Source organism: Salvelinus namaycush, unplaced genomic scaffold (genome assembly GCF_016432855.1).
Source record: "Salvelinus namaycush isolate Seneca unplaced genomic scaffold, SaNama_1.0 Scaffold684, whole genome shotgun sequence".
NCBI lineage: Eukaryota > Metazoa > Chordata > Actinopteri > Salmoniformes > Salmonidae > Salvelinus > Salvelinus namaycush.
In genome coordinates this window covers 15,587-36,732 of record NW_024061402.1, presented here as the reverse complement: position 1 = coordinate 36,732, position 21,146 = coordinate 15,587, and the positions used below count along the sequence as shown (strand labels likewise).

The 21,146-nt window shown below is 41.3% G+C and overlaps 1 protein-coding gene across 1 annotated transcript in view; it reads left to right on the top strand.

Moving 5' to 3' along the window:
- Positions 1 to 21,146, top strand: part of LOC120042430 (multiple C2 and transmembrane domain-containing protein 2-like) — a gene marked incomplete at its 3' end in the record, with an annotated part of 61,288 nt that overhangs the window by 28,977 nt on the left and 11,165 nt on the right. Inside the window, exons 3-7 of the mRNA XM_038987268.1 lie at positions 2,145 to 2,268; positions 13,194 to 13,336; positions 13,451 to 13,527; positions 15,729 to 15,843; positions 16,151 to 16,180. Coding sequence (XP_038843196.1) covers positions 2,145 to 2,268; positions 13,194 to 13,336; positions 13,451 to 13,527; positions 15,729 to 15,843; positions 16,151 to 16,180 — 489 coding nt within the window. The remainder of the gene's footprint in view (positions 1 to 2,144; positions 2,269 to 13,193; positions 13,337 to 13,450; positions 13,528 to 15,728; positions 15,844 to 16,150; positions 16,181 to 21,146) is intronic.

The window sequence follows — 21,146 nt, the reverse complement described above, 5'->3', positions numbered from 1 at the left end:
ATAGAGTTAGAGCTCTGAGCTGGTCTGGTCAGGGTTATAGAGTTAGAGCTCTGAGCTGGTCTGGTCAGGGTTATAGAGTTAGAGCTCTGAGCTGGTCTGGTCAGGGTTATAGAGTTAGAGCTCTGGTCTGGTCTGGTCAGGGTTATAGAGTTAGAGCTCTGAGCTGGTCTGGTCAGGGTTATAGAGTTAGAGCTCTGAGCTGTCTGGTCTGGTCAGGGTTATAGAGTTAGAGCTCTGAGCTGGACTGGTCAGGGTTATAGAGTTAGAGCTCTGAGCTGGTCTGGTCTGGTCAGGGTTATAGAGTTAGAGCTTTGAGCTGGTCTGGTTCTGGTCAGGGTTATAGAGTTAGAGCTCTGAGCTGGACTGGTCAGGGTTATAGAGTTAGAGCTCTGAGCTGGTCAGGGTTATAGAGTTAGAGCTCTGGTCTGGTCTGGTCAGGGTTATAGAGTTAGAGCTCTGAGCTGGTCTGGTCTGGTCAGGGTTATAGAGTTAGAGCTCTGGACTGGTCAGGGTTATAGAGTTAGAGCTCTGAGCTGGTCTGGTCTGGTCAGGGTTATAGAGTTAGAGCTCTGAGCTGGTCTGGTCAGGGTTATAGAGTTAGAGCTCTGAGCTGGTCAGGGTTATAGAGTTAGAGCTCTGAGCTGGTCTGGTCAGGGTTATAGAGTTACAGCTCTGGGCTGGTCTGGTCAGGGTTATAGAGTTAGAGCTCTGAGCTGGTCTGGTCAGGGTTATAGAGTTAGAGCTCTGGACTGGTCAGGGTTATAGAGTTAGAGCTCTGAGCTGGTCTGGTCAGGGTTATAGAGTTAGAGTTCTGAGCTGGTCTGGACTGGTCAGGGTTATAGAGTTAGAGCTCTGAGCTGGTCTGGTCTGGGTTATAGAGTTAGAGCTCTGAGCTGGTCTGGTCTGGTCAGGGTTATAGAGTTAGAGCTCTGAGCTGGTCTGGTCTGGTCAGAGTTATAGAGTTAGAGCTCTGAGCTGGTCTGGTCAGGGTTATAGAGTTAGAGCTCTGAGCTGAGCTGGTCAGGGTTATAGAGTTAGAGCTCTGGTCTGGTCTGGTCTGGGTTATAGAGTTAGAGCTCTGGTCTGGTCTGGTCTGGGTTATAGAGTTAGAGCTCTGAGCTGGTCTGGTCAGGGTTATAGAGTTAGAGCTCTGAGCTGAGCTGGTCAGGGTTATAGAGTTAGAGCTCTGGTCTGGTCTGGTCTGGGTTATAGAGTTAGAGCTCTGGTCTGGTCTGGTCTGGGTTATAGAGTTAGAGCTCTGAGCTGGTCTGGTCTGGTCTGGACAGGGTTATTGGGATAGAGGGTTTTGAGCCCTGAGCTGGACTGGTCTTGTCTGGATTGGGTCAGTAACTGGCTCTAACCCACTAATTTGAAGGGGTGCCCACATACTTTGGTACGTATAGTGTAGCAACATAAAGTGTCTCAGTAGGGCCACGAACCAGAACAGCTTCAATACGCCTTGTCATACACTCTTAGTTAAAGGTGCTATGTAGAACCGTCAAGGATTCTTTGGCTGTCCCCATTGGAGAACTCTTTGAAGAACCCTTGAAGGTTGCAGGTAGAACCCTTTTTGTTCCAGTTAGAACACTTTTGGGTTCCATGTAGAACCCTCTGTAGAAAAGGTTCGACATGGAACCCAATAGGGTTCTACCTGAAACCAAAAAGGGTTCTTCCTGGAACCTAAACGGGTTCTCCTGTGGGGACAGCTGAAAAACCCTTTTGGAACCCTTTTTTCTACGAGTGTAGATTCTACAGTGTCTGGAACTCTATTGGAGGGATGAGACACCATTCTTCCATTAATCAATTCCATATTTTCTTGTTTTGTTGATGGTGGTAGAAAGCGCTGTCTCAGGCGCCGCTCCTTAATCTCCCATAATTTTTCAACTGGGTTGCGATCTAGTGACTGAGACACAAACACTCTTTAAACCCCCTATCTTTCTTTGAGACTCCTCTTTCAAAGTCACTGAGATCTTTTCTTGTAGCCATGGAAGCCAAAATATTGGTCTGGACATTTTCTACATGACCCTAAGCATGATCTGATGTGTTAATTGCTTATGAACTCAGGAACCACACCTGTGGTTACTGCTTTCAATATATTCTGTATCCCTCATTTGCTCAAGTGTTTCCATCATGTACTCCAACAGTTTGAGATGGGGAGTCCTACTGAGATGCTGAGTGTATCCGACAGCACCAGAGAGTCCCAGAGGTCCTACCTCCTCTCTATCAACCTGAAGGAAGGACGCAACCTGGTCATCAGAGACCGCTGTGGTAAGCCTGTTATTACACTTCATAACACTTCATAACACATAAAACCTGGTCATCAGAGATCGCTGTGGTAAGGCTGTTATTACACTTCATAACACTTCATAACACATAAAACCTGGTCATCAGAGACTGCTGTGGTAACGCTGTTATTACACTTCATAACACATAAAACCTGGTCATCAGAGACCGCTGTGGTAAGACTGTTATTACACTTCATAACACTTCATAACACATAAAACCTGGTCATCAGAGACCGCTGTGGTAAGACTGTTATTACACTTCATAACACATAAAACCTGGTCATTAGAGACCGCTGTGGTAAGACTGTTATTACACTTCATAACACATAAAACCTAGTCATTAGAGACCGCTGTGGTAAGACTGTTATTACACTTCATAACACATAAAACCTGGTCATCAGAGACCGCTGTGGTAAGACTGTTATTACACTTCATAACACATAAAACCTGGTCATCAGAGACCGCTGTGGTAAGGCTGTTATTACACTTCATAACACATAAAACCTGGTCATCAGAGACCGCTGTGGTAAGACTGTTATTACACTTCATAACACATAAAACCTGGTCATCAGAGACCGCTGTGGTAAGGCTGTTATTACACTTCATAACACATAAAACCTGGTCATCAGAGACCGCTGTGGTAAGACTGTTATTACACTTCATAACACATAAAACCTAGTCATTAGAGACCACTGTGGTAAGACTGTTATTACACTTCATAACACATAAAACCTAGTCATTAGAGACCGCTGTGGTAAGACTGTTATTACACTTCATAACACATAAAACCTGGTCATCAGAGACCGCTGTGGTAAGACTGTTATTACACTTCATAACACATAAAACCTGGTCATCAGAGATCGCTGTGGTAAGGCTGTTATTACACTTCATAACACTTCATAACACATAAAACCTGGTCATCAGAGACCGCTGTGGTAAGACTGTTATTACACTTCATAACACATAAAACCTGGTCATCAGAGACCGCTGTGGTAAGGCTGTTATTACACTTCATAACACTTCATAACACATAAAACCTGGTCGTTAGAGACCTCTCTGGTAAGCCTTTTGGAGTGGGTCTGTGGACTTTTCCATGTAAATATTGAAGTCACCAAAAATGTGAATATTATCTGCCATGACTACAAGGTCCGATAGGAAGTCAGGGAACTCCGTGAGGAACGCTGTATTCGGCCCAGGAGGCCTGTAAACACTAGCTATAAAAAGGGATTGAGTCAGCTTCATGACTAGAAGTTCAACAAATTGATAATGCAGTCATAAGAATGTTAAAGAATATAGGGGATATAGTCACTAGTGTAACCAGGAGGAGAGGCCTCATTTAACACAGTAAATTCATCAGGCTTAATTAAGCCATGTTTGTCAGGCCAATCACATCAAGATTATGATCAGTGATTAGTTCATTGACTATAACTGCCTTGGAAGTGAGGGATCTAACATTAAGTAACCCTTTTTTGAGATGTGAGGTATCACGATCTCTTTCAATAATGGCAGGAATGGAGGAGGTCTTTATTCTAGTGAGATTGCTAAGGCGAACACCGCCATGTTTAGTTTTGCCCAACCTAGGTCGAGGCACAGACACAGTCTCAATGGGTATGGCTGAGCTGACTACACTGACTGTGCTATTGGCAGACTCCACTAAGCTGGCAGGTTGGCTAACAGCCTGCTGCCTGGCCTGCACCCTATTTCATTGTGGAGCTAGAGGAGTTAGAGCCCTGTCTATGTTGGTAGATAAGATGAGAGCACCCCTCCAGCTAGGATGGAGTCCGTCACTTCTCAGGAGGCCAGGCTTGGTCCTGTTTGTGGAGGCCAGAGATTATTACTCGATGCCGACACATCTTTCTAGCTGATTTACACGCTGAAGCTATGTTGCACTTGGTGACCTCTGACTGTTTCATCCTAACATCGTTGGTGCCGACGTGGATAACAATATCTCTATACTCTCTACACTCGCCAGTTTTATCTTTAGCCAGCACCATCTTCAGATTAGCCTTAACGTCGGTAGCCCTGCCCCCTGGTAAACAGTGTATGATCGCTGGGTGATTCGTTTTAAGTCTAATACTGCAGGTAATGGAGTCGCCAATGACTAGGGTTTTACATTAGTCAGAGCTAATGGTGGGAGGCTTCGGCGGCTCAGATCCCGTAACAGGTGAAGGAGCGACCTGAGAAGGCTCGGACTCTGACTCCGACTTGTTGCTTAATGGGGAGAACCGGTTGAAAGTTTCTGTCGGCTGAATGAGCGACACCAGTTGAGCATTCCGACAGCATTTCCCTCCAGAAGCCATGAGAAAGTTGTCCGGCTGCGGGGACCGTGCGAGGGGATTTGTACTACTGTCTGTACTGGTGGCACAGACGCTGTTTCATCCTTTCCTACACTGAAGTTACCCTTGCCTAACGATTGCGTCTGAAGCTGGGCTTGCAACATGACTATCCACATCATAAGGCGATAGTTCTCCTTTATAATACGAGCGACTGCATTGAGAAGGCATAGTGTTAATGTTACTACATAGCTTCTTCAGCTTGTGGTAGTCTTGCATTGTACACGGAACAAAAATATAAAGTTCTAGACTAGTGAAGATATTGTCTCCTGTTCATGTCTAGAGTAGTGAAGATATTGTCTCCTGTTCATGTCTAGAGTAGTGAAGATATTGTTCATGTCTAGAGTAGTGAAGATATTGTCTCCTGTTCATGTCTAGAGTAGTGAAGATATTGTTCATGTCTAGAGTAGTGAAGATATTGTCTCCTGTTCATGTCTAGAGTAGTGAAGATATTGTCTCCTGTTCATGTCTAGAGTAGTGAAGATATTGTCTCCTGTTCATGTCTGGAGTAGTGAAGATATTGTCTCCTGTTCATGTCTAGAGTAGTGAAGATATTGTCTCCTGTTCATGTCTGGAGTAGTGAAGATATTGTCTCCTGTTCATGTCTAGAGTAGTGAAGATATTGTCTCCTGTTCATGTCTAGAGTAGTGAAGATATTGTCTCCTGGTCATGTCTAGAGTAGTGAAGATATTGTCTCCTGTTCATGTCTAGAGTAGTGAAGATATTGTCTCCTGTTCATGTCTAGAGTAGTGAAGATATTGTCTCCTGTTCTTGTCTAGAGTAGTGAAGATATTGTTCATGTCTAGAGTAGTGAAGATATTGTCTCCTGTTCATGTCTAGAGTAGTGAAGATATTGTCTCCTGTTCATGTCTAGAGTAGTGAAGATATTGTCTCCTGTTCATGTCTAGAGTAGTGAAGATATTGTTCATGTCTAGAGTAGTGAAGATATTGTCTCCTGTTCATGTCTAGACTAGTGAAGATATTGTCTCCTGTTCATGTCTAGAGTAGTGAAGATATTGACTCCTGTTCATGTCTAGAGTAGTGAAGATATTGTCTCCTGTTCATGTCTAGAGTAGTGAAGATATTGTCTCCTGGTCATGTCTAGAGTAGTGAAGATATTGTCTCCTGTTCATGTCTAGAGTAGTGAAGATATTGTCTCCTGGTCATGTCTAGAGTAGTGAAGATATTGTCTCCTGTTCATGTCTAGAGTAGTGAAGATATTGTCTCCTGTTCATGTCTAGAGTAGTGAAGATATTGTCTCCTGTTCATGTCTAGAGTAGTGAAGATATTGTCTCCTGGTCATGTCTAGAGTAGTGAAGATATTGTCTCCTGTTCATGTCTAGAGTAGTGAAGATATTGTCTCCTGTTCATGTCTAGAGTAGTGAAGATATTGTTCATGTCTAGAGTAGTGAAGATATTGTCTCCTGTTCATGTCTAGAGTAGTGAAGATATTGTCTCCTGGTCATGTCTAGAGTAGTGAAGATATTGTCTCCTGTTCATGTCTAGAGTAGTGAAGATATTGTCTCCTGTTCATGTCTAGAGAAGTGAAGATATTGTTCATGTCTAGAGTAGTGAAGATATTGACTCCTGTTCATGTCTAGAGTAGTGAAGATATTGTTCATGTCTAGAGTAGTGAAGATATTGTCTCCTGTTCATGTCTAGAGTAGTGAAGATATTGTTCATGTCTAGAGTAGTGAAGATATTGTCTCCTGTTCATGTCTAGAGTAGTGAAGATATTGTTCATGTCTAGAGTAGTGAAGATATTGTCTCCTGTTCATGTCTAGAGTAGTGAAGATATTGTCTCCTGTTCATGTCTAGAGTAGTGAAGATATTGTTCATGTCTAGAGTAGTGAAGATATTGTCTCCTGTTCATGTCTAGAGTAGTGAAGATATTGTCTCCTGTTCATGTCTAGAGTAGTGAAGATATTGTTCATGTCTAGAGTAGTGAAAATATTGTCTCCTGTTCATGTCTAGAGTAGTGAAAATATTGTCTCCTGTTCATGTCTAGAGTAGTGAAGATATTGACTCCTGTTCATATCTAGAGTAGTGAAGATATTGTTCATGTCTAGAGTAGTGAAGATATTGTCTCCTGTTCATGTCTAGAGTAGTGAAGATATTGTCTCCTGTTCTTGTCTAGAGTAGTGAAGATATTGTTCATGTCTAGAGTAGTGAAGATATTGTCTCCTGTTCATGTCTAGAGTAGTGAAGATATTGTCTCCTGTTCATGTCTAGAGTAGTGAAGATATTGTCTCCTGTTCATGTCTAGAGTAGTGAAGATATTGTTCATGTCTAGAGTAGTGAAGATATTGTCTCCTGTTCATGTCTAGACTAGTGAAGATATTGTCTCCTGTTCATGTCTAGAGTAGTGAAGATATTGACTCCTGTTCATGTCTAGAGTAGTGAAGATATTGTCTCCTGTTCATGTCTAGAGTAGTGAAGATATTGTCTCCTGGTCATGTCTAGAGTAGTGAAGATATTGTCTCCTGTTCATGTCTAGAGTAGTGAAGATATTGTCTCCTGGTCATGTCTAGAGTAGTGAAGATATTGTCTCCTGTTCATGTCTAGAGTAGTGAAGATATTGTCTCCTGTTCATGTCTAGAGTAGTGAAGATATTGTCTCCTGTTCATGTCTAGAGTAGTGAAGATATTGTCTCCTGGTCATGTCTAGAGTAGTGAAGATATTGTCTCCTGTTCATGTCTAGAGTAGTGAAGATATTGTCTCCTGTTCATGTCTAGAGTAGTGAAGATATTGTTCATGTCTAGAGTAGTGAAGATATTGTCTCCTGTTCATGTCTAGAGTAGTGAAGATATTGTCTCCTGGTCATGTCTAGAGTAGTGAAGATATTGTCTCCTGTTCATGTCTAGAGTAGTGAAGATATTGTCTCCTGTTCATGTCTAGAGAAGTGAAGATATTGTTCATGTCTAGAGTAGTGAAGATATTGACTCCTGTTCATGTCTAGAGTAGTGAAGATATTGTTCATGTCTAGAGTAGTGAAGATATTGTCTCCTGTTCATGTCTAGAGTAGTGAAGACATTGTTCATGTCTAGAGTAGTGAAGATATTGTCTCCTGTTCATGTCTAGAGTAGTGAAGATATTGTTCATGTCTAGAGTAGTGAAGATATTGTCTCCTGTTCATGTCTAGAGTAGTGAAGATATTGTCTCCTGTTCATGTCTAGAGTAGTGAAGATATTGTTCATGTCTAGAGTAGTGAAGATATTGTCTCCTGTTCATGTCTAGAGTAGTGAAGATATTGTCTCCTGTTCATGTCTAGAGTAGTGAAGATATTGTTCATGTCTAGAGTAGTGAAAATATTGTCTCCTGTTCATGTCTAGAGTAGTGAAAATATTGTCTCCTGTTCATGTCTAGAGTAGTGAAGATATTGACTCCTGTTCATATCTAGAGTAGTGAAGATATTGTTCATGTCTAGAGTAGTGAAGATATTGTCTCCTGTTCATGTCTAGAGTAGTGAAGATATTGTCTCCTGTTCATGTCTAGAGTAGTGAAGATATTGTCTCCTGTTCATGTCTAGAGTAGTGAAGATATTGACTCCTGGTCATGTCTAGAGTAGTGAAGATATTGTCTCCTGTTCATGTCTAGAGTAGTGAAGATATTGTCTCCTGTTCATGTCTAGAGTAGTGAAGATAGTGTTCATGTCTAGAGTAGTGAAGATATTGTCTCCTGTTCATGTCTAGAGTAGTGAAGATATTGTCTCCTGTTCATGTCTAGAGTAGTGAAGATATTGTTCATGTCTAGAGTAGTGAAGATATTGTCTCCTGTTCATGTCTAGAGTAGTGAAGATATTGTCTCCTGTTCATGTCTAGAGTAGTGAAGATATTGTCTCCTGTTCATGTCTAGAGTAGTGAAGATATTGTCTCCTGTTCATGTCTAGAGTAGTGAAGATATTGTCTCCTGTTCATGTCTAGAGTAGTGAAGATATTGTCTCCTGTTCATGTCTAGAGTAGTGAAGATATTGTTCATGTCTAGAGTAGTGAAGATATTGACTCCTGTTCATGTCTAGAGTAGTGAAGATATTGTCTCCTGTTCATGTCTAGAGTAGTGAAGATACTGTTCATGTCTAGAGTAGTGAAGATATTGTCTCCTGTTCATGTCTAGAGTAGTGAAGATATTGTCTCCTGTTCATGTCTAGAGTAGTGAAGATATTGTCTCCTGTTCATGTCTAGAGTAGTGAAGATATTGTCTCCTGTTCATGTCTAGAGTAGTGAAGATATTGTCTCCTGTTCATGTCTAGAGTAGTGAAGATATTGACTCCTGTTCATGTCTAGAGTAGTGAAGATATTGTCTCCTGTTCATGTCTAGAGTAGTGAAGATATTGACTCCTGTTCATGTCTAGAGTAGTGAAGATATTGACTCCTGTTCATGTCTAGAGTAGTGAAGATATTGTCTCCTGTTCATGTCTAGAGTAGTGAAGATATTGACTCCTGTTCATGTCTAGAGTAGTGAAGATATTGTCTCCTGTTCATGTCTAGAGTAGTGAAGATACTGTTCATGTCTAGAGTAGTGAAGATATTGTCTCCTGTTCATGTCTAGAGTAGTGAAGATATTGTCTCCTGTTCATGTCTAGAGTAGTGAAGATACTGTTCATGTCTAGAGTAGTGAAGATATTGTCTCCTGTTCATGTCTAGAGTAGTGAAGATATTGTTCATGTCTAGAGTAGTGAAGATATTGTCTCCTGTTCATGTCTAGAGTAGTGAAGATATTGTTCATGTCTAGAGTAGTGAAGATATTGTCTCCTGTTCATGTCTAGAGTAGTGAAGATACTGTTCATGTCTAGAGTAGTGAAGATATTGTCTCCTGTTCATGTCTAGAGTAGTGAAGATATTGACTCCTGTTCATGTCTAGAGTAGTGAAGATATTGTCTCCTGTTCATGTCTAGAGTAGTGAAGATATTGTCTCCTGTTCATGTCTAGAGTAGTGAAGATATTGACTCCTGTTCATGTCTAGAGTAGTGAAGATATTGTCTCCTGTTCATGTCTAGAGTAGTGAAGATATTGTCTCCTGTTCATGTCTAGAGTAGTGAAGATATTGACTCCTGTTCATGTCTAGAGTAGTGAAGATATTGTCTCCTGTTCATGTCTAGAGTAGTGAAGATACTGTTCATGTCTAGAGTAGTGAAGATATTGTCTCCTGTTCATGTCTAGAGTAGTGAAGATATTGTCTCCTGTTCATGTCTAGAGTAGTGAAGATACTGTTCATGTCTAGAGTAGTGAAGATATTGTCTCCTGTTCATGTCTAGAGTAGTGAAGATATTGTCTCCTGTTCATGTCTAGAGTAGTGAAGATATTGACTCCTGTTCATGTCTAGAGTAGTGAAGATATTGTCTCCTGTTCATGTCTAGAGTAGTGAAGATATTGTCTCCTGTTCATGTCTAGAGTAGTGAAGATATTGTCTCCTGTTCATGTCTAGAGTAGTGAAGATATTGTCTCCTGTTCATGTCTAGAGTAGTGAAGATATTGTCTCCTGTTCATGTCTAGAGTAGTGAAGATATTGTCTCCTGTTCATGTCTAGAGTAGTGAAGATATTGACTCCTGTTCATGTCTAGAGTAGTGAAGATACTGTTCATGTCTAGAGTAGTGAAGATATTGTCTCCTGTTCATGTCTAGAGTAGTGAAGATATTGTTCATGTCTAGAGTAGTGAAGATATTGTCTCCTGTTCATGTCTAGAGTAGTGAAGATATTGTTCATGTCTAGAGTAGTGAAGATATTGTCTCCTGTTCATGTCTAGAGTAGTGAAGATACTGTTCATGTCTAGAGTAGTGAAGATATTGTCTCCTGTTCATGTCTAGAGTAGTGAAGATATTGACTCCTGTTCATGTCTAGAGTAGTGAAGATATTGTCTCCTGTTCATGTCTAGAGTAGTGAAGATATTGTCTCCTGTTCATGTCTAGAGTAGTGAAGATATTGACTCCTGTTCATGTCTAGAGTAGTGAAGATATTGTCTCCTGTTCATGTCTAGAGTAGTGAAGATATTGTCTCCTGTTCATGTCTAGAGTAGTGAAGATACTGTTCATGTCTAGAGTAGTGAAGATATTGACTCCTGTTCATGTCTAGAGTAGTGAAGATATTGTCTCCTGTTCATGTCTAGAGTAGTGAAGATACTGTTCATGTCTAGAGTAGTGAAGATATTGTCTCCTGTTCATGTCTAGAGTAGTGAAGATATTGTCTCCTGTTCATGTCTAGAGTAGTGAAGATACTGTTCATGTCTAGAGTAGTGAAGATATTGTCTCCTGTTCATGTCTAGAGTAGTGAAGATATTGTCTCCTGTTCATGTCTAGAGTAGTGAAGATATTGACTCCTGTTCATGTCTAGAGTAGTGAAGATATTGTCTCCTGTTCATGTCTAGAGTAGTGAAGATATTGTCTCCTGTTCATGTCTAGAGTAGTGAAGATATTGTCTCCTGTTCATGTCTAGAGTAGTGAAGATATTGTCTCCTGTTCATGTCTAGAGTAGTGAAGATATTGTCTCCTGTTCATGTCTAGAGTAGTGAAGATATTGTCTCCTGTTCATGTCTAGAGTAGTGAAGATATTGACTCCTGTTCATGTCTAGAGTAGTGAAGATATTGACTCCTGTTCATGTCTAGAGTAGTGAAGATACTGTTCATGTCTAGAGTAGTGAAGATATTGTCTCCTGTTCATGTCTAGAGTAGTGAAGATATTGTCTCCTGTTCATGTCTAGAGTAGTGAAGATACTGTTCATGTCTAGAGTAGTGAAGATATTCTCTTCTCTTAACAGATGGTTTTCACCATTGCTCTTCTAAATGTTGCACCATGGATACTGCGTTGTCATGACTGGTTCTCTTAGGAAACTGCTGTCTCACATTGAGCCCATCATCAAAACCACTTCCTCTGGAAGAAACTCTCAGTACTAAGACATGACTGAATGTAGAAGAAACCCTCTCGATACTAAGACATGACTGAATGTAGAAGAAACCCTCTCAGTACTAAGACAGGACTAGAGATGTGAGCTGGAACATGACTGAATGTAGAAGAAACCCTCTCAGTACTAAGACAGGACTAGAGATGTGAGCTGGAACATGACTGAATGTAGAAGAAACCCTCTCAGTACTAAGACAGGACTAGAGATGTGAGCTGGAACATGACTGAATGTAGAAGAAACCCTCTCAGTACTAAGACATGACTAGAGATGTGAGCTGCAACATGAAACCCTCTCAGTACTAAGACAAGACTAGAGATGTGAGCTGGAACATGAAACCCTCTCAGTACTAAGACATGACTAGAGATGTGAGCTGGAACATGACTGAATGTAGAAGAAACCCTCTCAGTACTAAGACATGACTAGAGATGTGAGCTGCAACATGACTGAATGTAGAAGAAACCCTCTCAGTACTAAGACATGACTAGAGATGTGAGCTGGAACATGACTGAATGTAGAAGAAACCCTCTCAGTACTAAGACAAGACTAGAGATGTGAGCTGGAACATGACTGAATGTAGAAGAAACCCTCTCAGTACTAAGACACGACTAGAGATGTGAGCTGGAACATGACTGAATGTAGAAGAAACCCTCTCAGTACTAAGACATGACTATAGATGTGAGCTGCAACATGAAACCCTCTCAGTACTAAGACAAGACTAGAGATGTGAGCTGCAACATGAAACCCTCTCAGTACTAAGACATGACTAGAGATGTGAGCTGGAACATGACTGAATGTAGAAGAAACCCTCTCAGTACTAAGACATGACTATAGATGTGAGCTGCAACATGAAACCCTCTCAGTACTAAGACATGACTATAGATGTGAGCTGCAACATGAAACCCTCTCAGTACTAAGACAAGACTAGAGATGTGAGCTGGAACATGAAACTCTCTCAGTACTAAGACATGACTAGAGATGTGAGCTGGAACATGAAACCCTCTCAGTACTAAGACATGACTAGAGATGTGAGCTGGAACATGAAACTCTCTCAGTACTAAGACAAGACTAGAGATGTGAGCTGGAACATGAAACTCTCTCAGTACTAAGACATGACTAGAGATGTGAGCTGGAACATGAAACTCTCTCAGTACTAAGACAAGACTAGAGATGTGAGCTGGAACATGAAACTCTCTCAGTACTAAGACAAGACTAGAGATGTGAGCTGGAACATGAAACCCTCTCAGTACTAAGACAGGACTAGAGATGTGAGCTGGAACATGAAACCCTCTCAGTACTAAGACAGGACTAGAGATGTGAGCTGCAACATGACTGAATGTAGAGTATTGAGTATACCAACATTGTGTTGAGATTGAGAGGAATCATGTTTTTCACTTCCTGACTCTCAGTGAAATCTCTTCCTGCTTATTGTTTGCATTCCATTAATCATTAACCAAGTCCAGTTTATTAGTCATATGCACAGGATACACATGTTACACAGTACAAGGAAATGGTGACTACACGTTCACTCTCACCAACCTTCCAATCTCAGTGCAGACACACTAACCTCAAGACCACTGAGGCCATCCCATAATAATGTCATTAAGTCAGGTCCATAGTGTATGACGAAGTCCTCAGTCCACTCATAGAAATACTCCATCTCCATGTTTTGTCCGTTCTCAGGTACGAGTGATCCTTACGTGAAGTTTAAACTGGATGGGAAGACACTATACAAGAGCCGAGTGGTTTATAAGAACCTCAACCCAACATGGAACGAGTCCTTTGCTTTCCCTGTCAGAGACCTGGACCAGAGACTGTATATTAAGGTAGGGATTGGGACATACCCCACTCTGGCCCAGTAGGGGCCATTCTGGTTAGTGTTTCTGCTCTTTGTTCTGTTTCACTCTTTATTAAGTGTCTTCATCTGGTCCACCTTGCAGGTGTATGACCGGGATCTGACCATGGATGACTTCATGGGATCCAGCTACGTTCTCCTCAGTGATCTGGAGATGGAAAAGTGAGTGACACATTTTAAAAAGTGGAGATGATGATTGTTTGTTGTAACTCTGGCAGCAGGTAACCTAGAGGTTAGAGAGGTCAGAGAGGTTATGGAGGTTAGGGAGGTTAGAGAGGTTAGAGAGGTTAGAGAGGTTAGAGAGGTCAGAGAGGTTAGAGAGGTTAGAGAGGTTAGAGAGGTTAGGGAGGTTAGGGAGGTTAGAGAGGTTAGAGAGGTTAGAGAGGTTAGGGAGGTTAGGGAGGTTAGGGAGGTTAGAGAGGTTAGAGAGGTTAGAGAGGTTAGGGAGGTCAGGGAGGTTAGAGAGGTTAGAGAGGTTAGAGAGGTTAGAGAGGTTAGGGAGGTTAGAGAGGTTAGAGAGGTTAGAGAGGTTAGAGAGGTTAGAGAGGTTAGAGAGGTTAGGGAGGTTAGGGAGGTTAGAGAGGTTAGAGAGGTTAGAGAGGTTAGGGAGGTTAGAGAGGTCAGAGAGGTCAGAGAGGTTAGGGAGGTCAGGGAGGTCAGAGAGGTCAGAGAGGTCAGAGAGGTTAGAGAGGTTAGAGAGGTTAGAGAGGTTAGGGAGGTTAGGGAGGTTAGAGAGGTTAGAGAGGTTAGGGAGGTTAGAGAGGTTAGGGAGGTCAGAGAGGTTAGAGAGGTTAGAGAGGTTAGAGAGGTTAGGGAGGTCAGGGAGGTCAGGGAGGTTAGGGAGGTTAGGGAGGTCAGGGAGGTTAGAGAGGTTAGAGAGGTCAGAGAGGTCAGAGAGGTTGGAGAGCCAACAACCGGAGCTAATCTCAGTTTCTAGTGGAAAATGATCAGTAAAGTAATCTTATACATGTAAAAACATTAACACGTGGTGTTTGTGCATCTATCAGTTACACACGTCAGTACATACAAGTATTCTGATGCCGTTAATGTTGTCAATACGAAAATAACACAGATTCTCTCCAACCTGGCATTTCTTCACAATGAGACAGATTCTCTCCAACCTGGCATTTCTTCATAATAAGACAGATTCTCTCCAACCTGGCATTTCTTCATAATGAGACAGATTCTCTCCAACCTGGCATTTCTTCATAATGAGACAGATTCTCTCCAACCTGGCATTTCTTCATAATGAGACAGATTCTCATCAACCTGGCATTTCTTCACAATGAGACAGATTCTCTCCAACCTGGCATTTCTTCATAATGAGACAGATTCTCTCCAACCTGGCATTTCTTCATAATGAGACAGATTCTCATCAACCTGGCATTTCTTCACAATGAGACAGATTCTCTCCAACCTGGCATTTCTTCATAATAAGACAGATTCTCTCCAACCTGGCATTTCTTCATAATGAGACAGATTCTCTCCAACCTGGCATTTCTTCACAATGAGACAGATTCTCTCCAACCTGGCATTTCTTCATAATGAGACAGATTCTCTCCAACCTGGCATTTCTTCATAATGAGACAGATTCTCTCCAACCTGGCATTTCTTCATAATGAGACAGATTCTCTCCAACCTGGCATTTCTTCATAATGAGACAGATTCTCTCCAACCTGGCATTTCTTCATAATGAGGCAGATTCTCTCCAACCTGGCATTTCTTCATAATGAGACAGATTCTCTCCAACCTGGCATTTCTTCATAATGAGACAGATTCTCTCCAACCTGGCATTTCTTCATAATGAGGCAGATTCTCTCCAACCTGGCATTTCTTCATAATGAGGCAGATTCTCTCCAACCGGCATTTCTTCATGAGGCAGATTCTCTCCAACCTGGCATTTCTTCATAATGAGACAGATTCTCTCCAACCTGGCATTTCTTCATAATGAGACAGATTCTCTCCAACCTGGCATTTCTTCATAATGAGACAGATTCTCTCCAACCTGGCATTTCTTCATAATGAGACAGATTCTCTCCAACCTGGCATTTCTTCATAATGAGACAGATTCTCTCCAACCTGGCATTTCTTCATAATGAGACAGATTCTCTCCAACCTGGCATTTCTTCATAATGAGACAGATTCTCTCCAACCTGGCATAACAAAGCGTAATGGCTTGTTTCAAGAAGGTTTTTATTAAGAAGCATATCCATGTGATAAAATGTACAAACCCCCATTATCGTTCATCCGTCCGTCACAGCCCTAGCTGAACTAACCCAGGCTAACTGAATAGTGACTATGCTAAGCTAACCCAGGCTAACTGAACCATGTTTTATGCTAAGCTAACCCTGTTGTATCCCCAGGGTGTGTGAGCTGTCCGTGCGTCTGGACGACCCCAACAGTCTGGAGGAGGACATGGGAGTCATCATGCTGGACATGTCTCTCTCTCTCAGGGATAGAGACAACGAGAGGAACTCTGTAAGGAACTAGACAATACAATATACCATATCTAACAGGCTTGGGGTCAATTCCTTTTCAGTTCAGTCAATTCAGGAAGTAAACTGAATTTCCAATTCCATTTGTTTCTCATGGATAAGCTTTGAAGAAAATGAGAATGAGTTTTTTACTTCCTGATTTGACTGAGTTGGATGGAATTGACCCCAACTATGATGTCTACCTCATGTTCTGACATATTCTGCAGATATATTTGCATGTTTTTGTTCCTCTACTAACTGTGACAGTGTGTTGTTCTGTTGTGCTTGTAACCTGCATGTACTTGTTGCAGAGGTGGCCTAAGAGGAAGAGGAGTATCAGGGTAAGTCATCCAACGATATCCACTCTAGTGTACTGACACCACTATTTAATCACTAAGGATCCACTCTAGTGTACTGACACCACTATTTAATCACTAAGGATCCACTCTAGTGAACTGACACCACTATTTAATCACTTAGGATCCACTCTAGTGAACTGACACCACTATTTAATCACTAAGGATCCACTCTAGTGAACTGACACCACTATTTAATCAGGATCCACTCTAGTGAACTGACACCACTATTTAATCAGGATCCACTCTAGTGAACTGACACCACTATTTAATCACTAAGGATCCACTCTAGTGTACTGACACCACTATTTAATCACTAAGGATCCACTCTAGTGTACTGACACCACTATTTAATCACTAAGGATCCACTCTAGTGAACTGACACCACTATTTAATCACTAAGGATCCACTCTAGTGAACTGACACCACTATTTAATCACTAAGGATCCACTCTAGTGAACTGACACCACTATTTAATCACTAAGGATCCACTCTAGTGAACTGACACCACTATTTAATCACTAAGGATCCACTCTAGTGAACTGACACCACTATTTAATCACTAAGGATCCACTCTAGTGTACTGACACCACTATTTAATCAGGATCCACTCTAGTGAACTGACACCACTATTTAATCACTTAGGATCCACTCTAGTGTACTGACACCACTATTTAATCACTAAGGATCCACTCTAGTGAACTGACACCACTATTTAATCACTAAGGATCCACTCTAGTGAACTGACACCACTATTTAATCACTTAGGATCCACTCTAGGGTACTGACACCACTATTTAATCACTAAGGATCCACTCTAGTGAACTGACACCACTATTTAATCACTAAGGATCCACTCTAGGGTACTGACACCACTATTTAATCACTAAGGATCCACTCTAGGGTACTGACACCACTATTTAATCACTAAGGATCCACTCTAGGGTACTGACACCACTATTTAATCACTAAGGATCCACTCTAGTGAACTGACACCACTATTTAATCACTAAGGATCCACTCTAGGGTACTGACACCACTATTTAATCACTAAGGATCCACTCTAGGGTACTGACACCACTATTTAATCACTAAGGATCCACTCTAGTGAACTGACACCACTATTTAATCAGGATCCACTCTAGTGTACTGACACCACTATTTAATCACTAAGGATCCACTCTAGTGTACTGACACCACTATTTAATCACTTAGGATCCACTCTAGGGTACTGACACCACTATTTAATCACTAAGGATCCACTCTAGTGAACTGACACCACTATTTAATCACTTAGGATCCACTCTAGGGTACTGACACCACTATTTAATCACTAAGGATCCACTCTAGTGAACTGACACCACTATTTAATCACTTAGGATCCACTCTAGTGTACTGACACCACTATTTAATCACTAAGGATCCACTCTAGTGAACTGACACCACTATTTAATCACTAAGGATCCACTCTAGTGTACTGACACCACTATTTAATCACTAAGGATCCACTCTAGTGAACTGACACCACTATTTAATCACTAAGGATCCACTCTAGTGAACTGACACCACTATTTAATCACTAAGGATCCACTCTAGTGTACTGACACCACTATTTAATCACTTAGGATCCACTCTAGTGTACTGACACCACTATTTAATCACTTAGGATCCACTCTAGTGAACTGACACCACTATTTAATCACTAAGGATCCACTCTAGTGTACTGACACCACTATTTAATCACTAAGGATCCACTCTAGTGTACTGACACCACTATTTAATCACTTAGGATCCACTCTAGTGTACTGACACCACTATTTAATCACTTAGGATCCACTCTAGTGTACTGACACCACTATTTAATCACTTAGGATCCACTCTAGTGTACTGACACCACTATTTAATCACTTAGGATCCACTCTAGTGTACTGACACCACTATTTAATCACTTAGGATCCACTCTAGTGTACTGACACCACTATTTAATCACTAAGGATCCACTCTAGTGTACTGACACCACTATTTAATCACTAAGGATCCACTCTAGTGTACTGACACCACTATTTAATCACTAAGGATCCACTCTAGTGTACTGACACCACTATTTAATCACTAAGGATCCACTCTAGTGAACTGACACCACTATTTAATCACTTAGGATCCACTCTAGTGTACTGACACCACTATTTAATCACTAAGGATCCACTCTAGTGTACTGACACCACTATTTAATCACTAAGGATCCACTCTAGTGTACTGACACCACTATTTAATCACTAAGGATCCACTCTAGTGTACTGACACCACTATTTAATCACTAAGGATCCACTCTAGTGAACTGACACCACTATTTAATCAGGATCCACTCTAGTGTACTGACACCACTGAGGATCCACTCTAGTGTACTGACACCACTATTTAATCAGGATCCACTCTAGTGTACTGACACCACTATTTAATCACTAAGGATCCACTCTAGTGTACTGACACCACTGAGGATCCACTCTAGTGTACTGACACCACTATTTAATCACTAAGGATCCACTCTAGTGTACTGACACCACTATTTAATCACTTAGGATCCACGTTAGTGTACTGACACCACTATTTAATCAGGATCCACTCTAGTGAACTGACACCAGTATTTAATCAGGATCCACTCTAGTGTACTGACACCACTATTTAATCACTAAGGATCCACTCTAGTGAACTGACACCACTATTTAATCACTTAGGATCCACTCTAGTGAACTGACACCACTATTTAATCACTTAGGATCTACTCTAGTGTACTGACACCACTATTTAATCACTAAGGATCCACTCTAGTGAACTGACACCACTATTTAATCACTAAGGATCCACTCTAGTGAACTGACACCAGTTTTAATCAGGATCCACTCTAGTCTACTGACACCACTATTTAATCACTAAGGATCGACTCTAGTGAACTGACACCACTATTTAATCACTAAGGATCCACTCTAGTGAACTGACACCACTATTTAATCACTAAGGATCCACTCTAGTAAACTGATACCACTATTTAATCACTGAGGATCCACTCTAGTGTACTGACACCACTATTTAATCACTAAGGATCCACTCTAGTGTACTGACACCACTATTTAATCACTAAGGATCCACTCTAGTGTACTGACACCACTTAGGATCCACTCTAGTGAACTGACACCAGTATTTACTCACTAAGGATCCACTCTAGTGAACTGACACCACTATTTAATCACTGAGGATCCACTCTAGTGTACTGACACCAATTTTTAATCACTAAGGATCCACTCTAGTGTACTGACACCACTTAGGATCCACTCTAGTGTACTGACACCACTATTTAATCAGGATCCACTCTAGTGTACTGACACCACTATTTAATCACTAAGGATCCACTCTAGGGAACTGACACCACTAAGGATCCACTCTAGGGAACTGACACCAGTATTTAATCAGGATCTACTCTAGTGTACTGACACCACTATTTAATCAGGATCCACTCTAGTGTACTGACACCACTATTTACTCATTAAGGATCCACTCTAGTGAACTGACACCACTATTTAATCACTAAGGATCCACTCTAGTGTACTGACACCACTATTTAATCACTAAGGATCCACTCTAGTGTACTGACACCACTATTTAATCACTAAGGATCCACTCTAGTGAACTGACACCACTATTTAATCACTGAGGATCCACTCTAGTGTACTGACACCACTATTTAATCACTAAGGATCCACTCTAGTGTACTGACACCACTTAGGATCCACTCTAGGGAACTGACACCAGTATTTAATCAGGATCCACTCTAGTGTACTGACACCACTATTTACTCACTAAGGATCCACTCTAGTGTACTGAAACCACTATTTAATCACTAAGGATCCACTCTAGTGTACTGACACCACTATTTAATCACTAAGGATCCACTCTAGTGTACTGACACCACTATTTAATCACTAAGGATCCACTCTAGGGAACTGACACCACTATTTAATCAGGGTCCACTCTAGTGTACTGACACCACTATTTACTCACTAAGGATCCACTCTAGTGAACTGACACCACTATTTAATCACTAAGGATCCACTCTAGTGTTCTGACACCACTTAGGATCCAATCTAGTGTACTGACACCACTATTTAATCAGGATCCACTCTAGTGTTGTGACACCACTATTTAATCAGGATCCACTCTAGTGTACTGACACCACTATTTAATCACTTAGGATCCACTCTAGTGTTCTGACACCACTATTTAATCAGGATCCACTCTAGTGTACTGACACCACTATTTAATCACTAAGGATCCACTCTAGTGTACTGACACCACTATGTAATCACCAAGGATCCACTCTAGTGTACTGACACCACTATTTAATCAGGATCCACTCTAGTGTACTGACACCACTATTTAATCACTAAGGATCCACTCTAGTGTACTGACACCACTATTTAATCACCAAGGATCCACTCTAGTGTACTGACACCACTATTTAATCAGGATCCACTCTAGTGTACTGACACCACTATTTAATCACTAAGGATCAACTCTAGTGTACTGACACCACTGTTTAATCACTAAGGATCCACTCTAGTGTACTGACACCACTATTTAATCACTAAGGATCCACTCTAGTGATCTGACACCACTTTTTAATCACTTAGGATATACTCTAGTGTACTGACACCACTATTTAATCACTAAGGATCCACTCTAGTGTACTGACACCACTATTTAATCACTAAGGATCCACTCTAGTGAACTGACACCACTAAGGATCCACTCTAGTGAACTGACACCACTATTTAATCACTTAGGATCCACTCTAGTGTACTGACACCACTATTTAATCAGGATCCACTCTAGTGTACTGACACCACTGTTTAATCACTAAGGATCCACTCTAGGGAACTGACACCACTAAGGATCC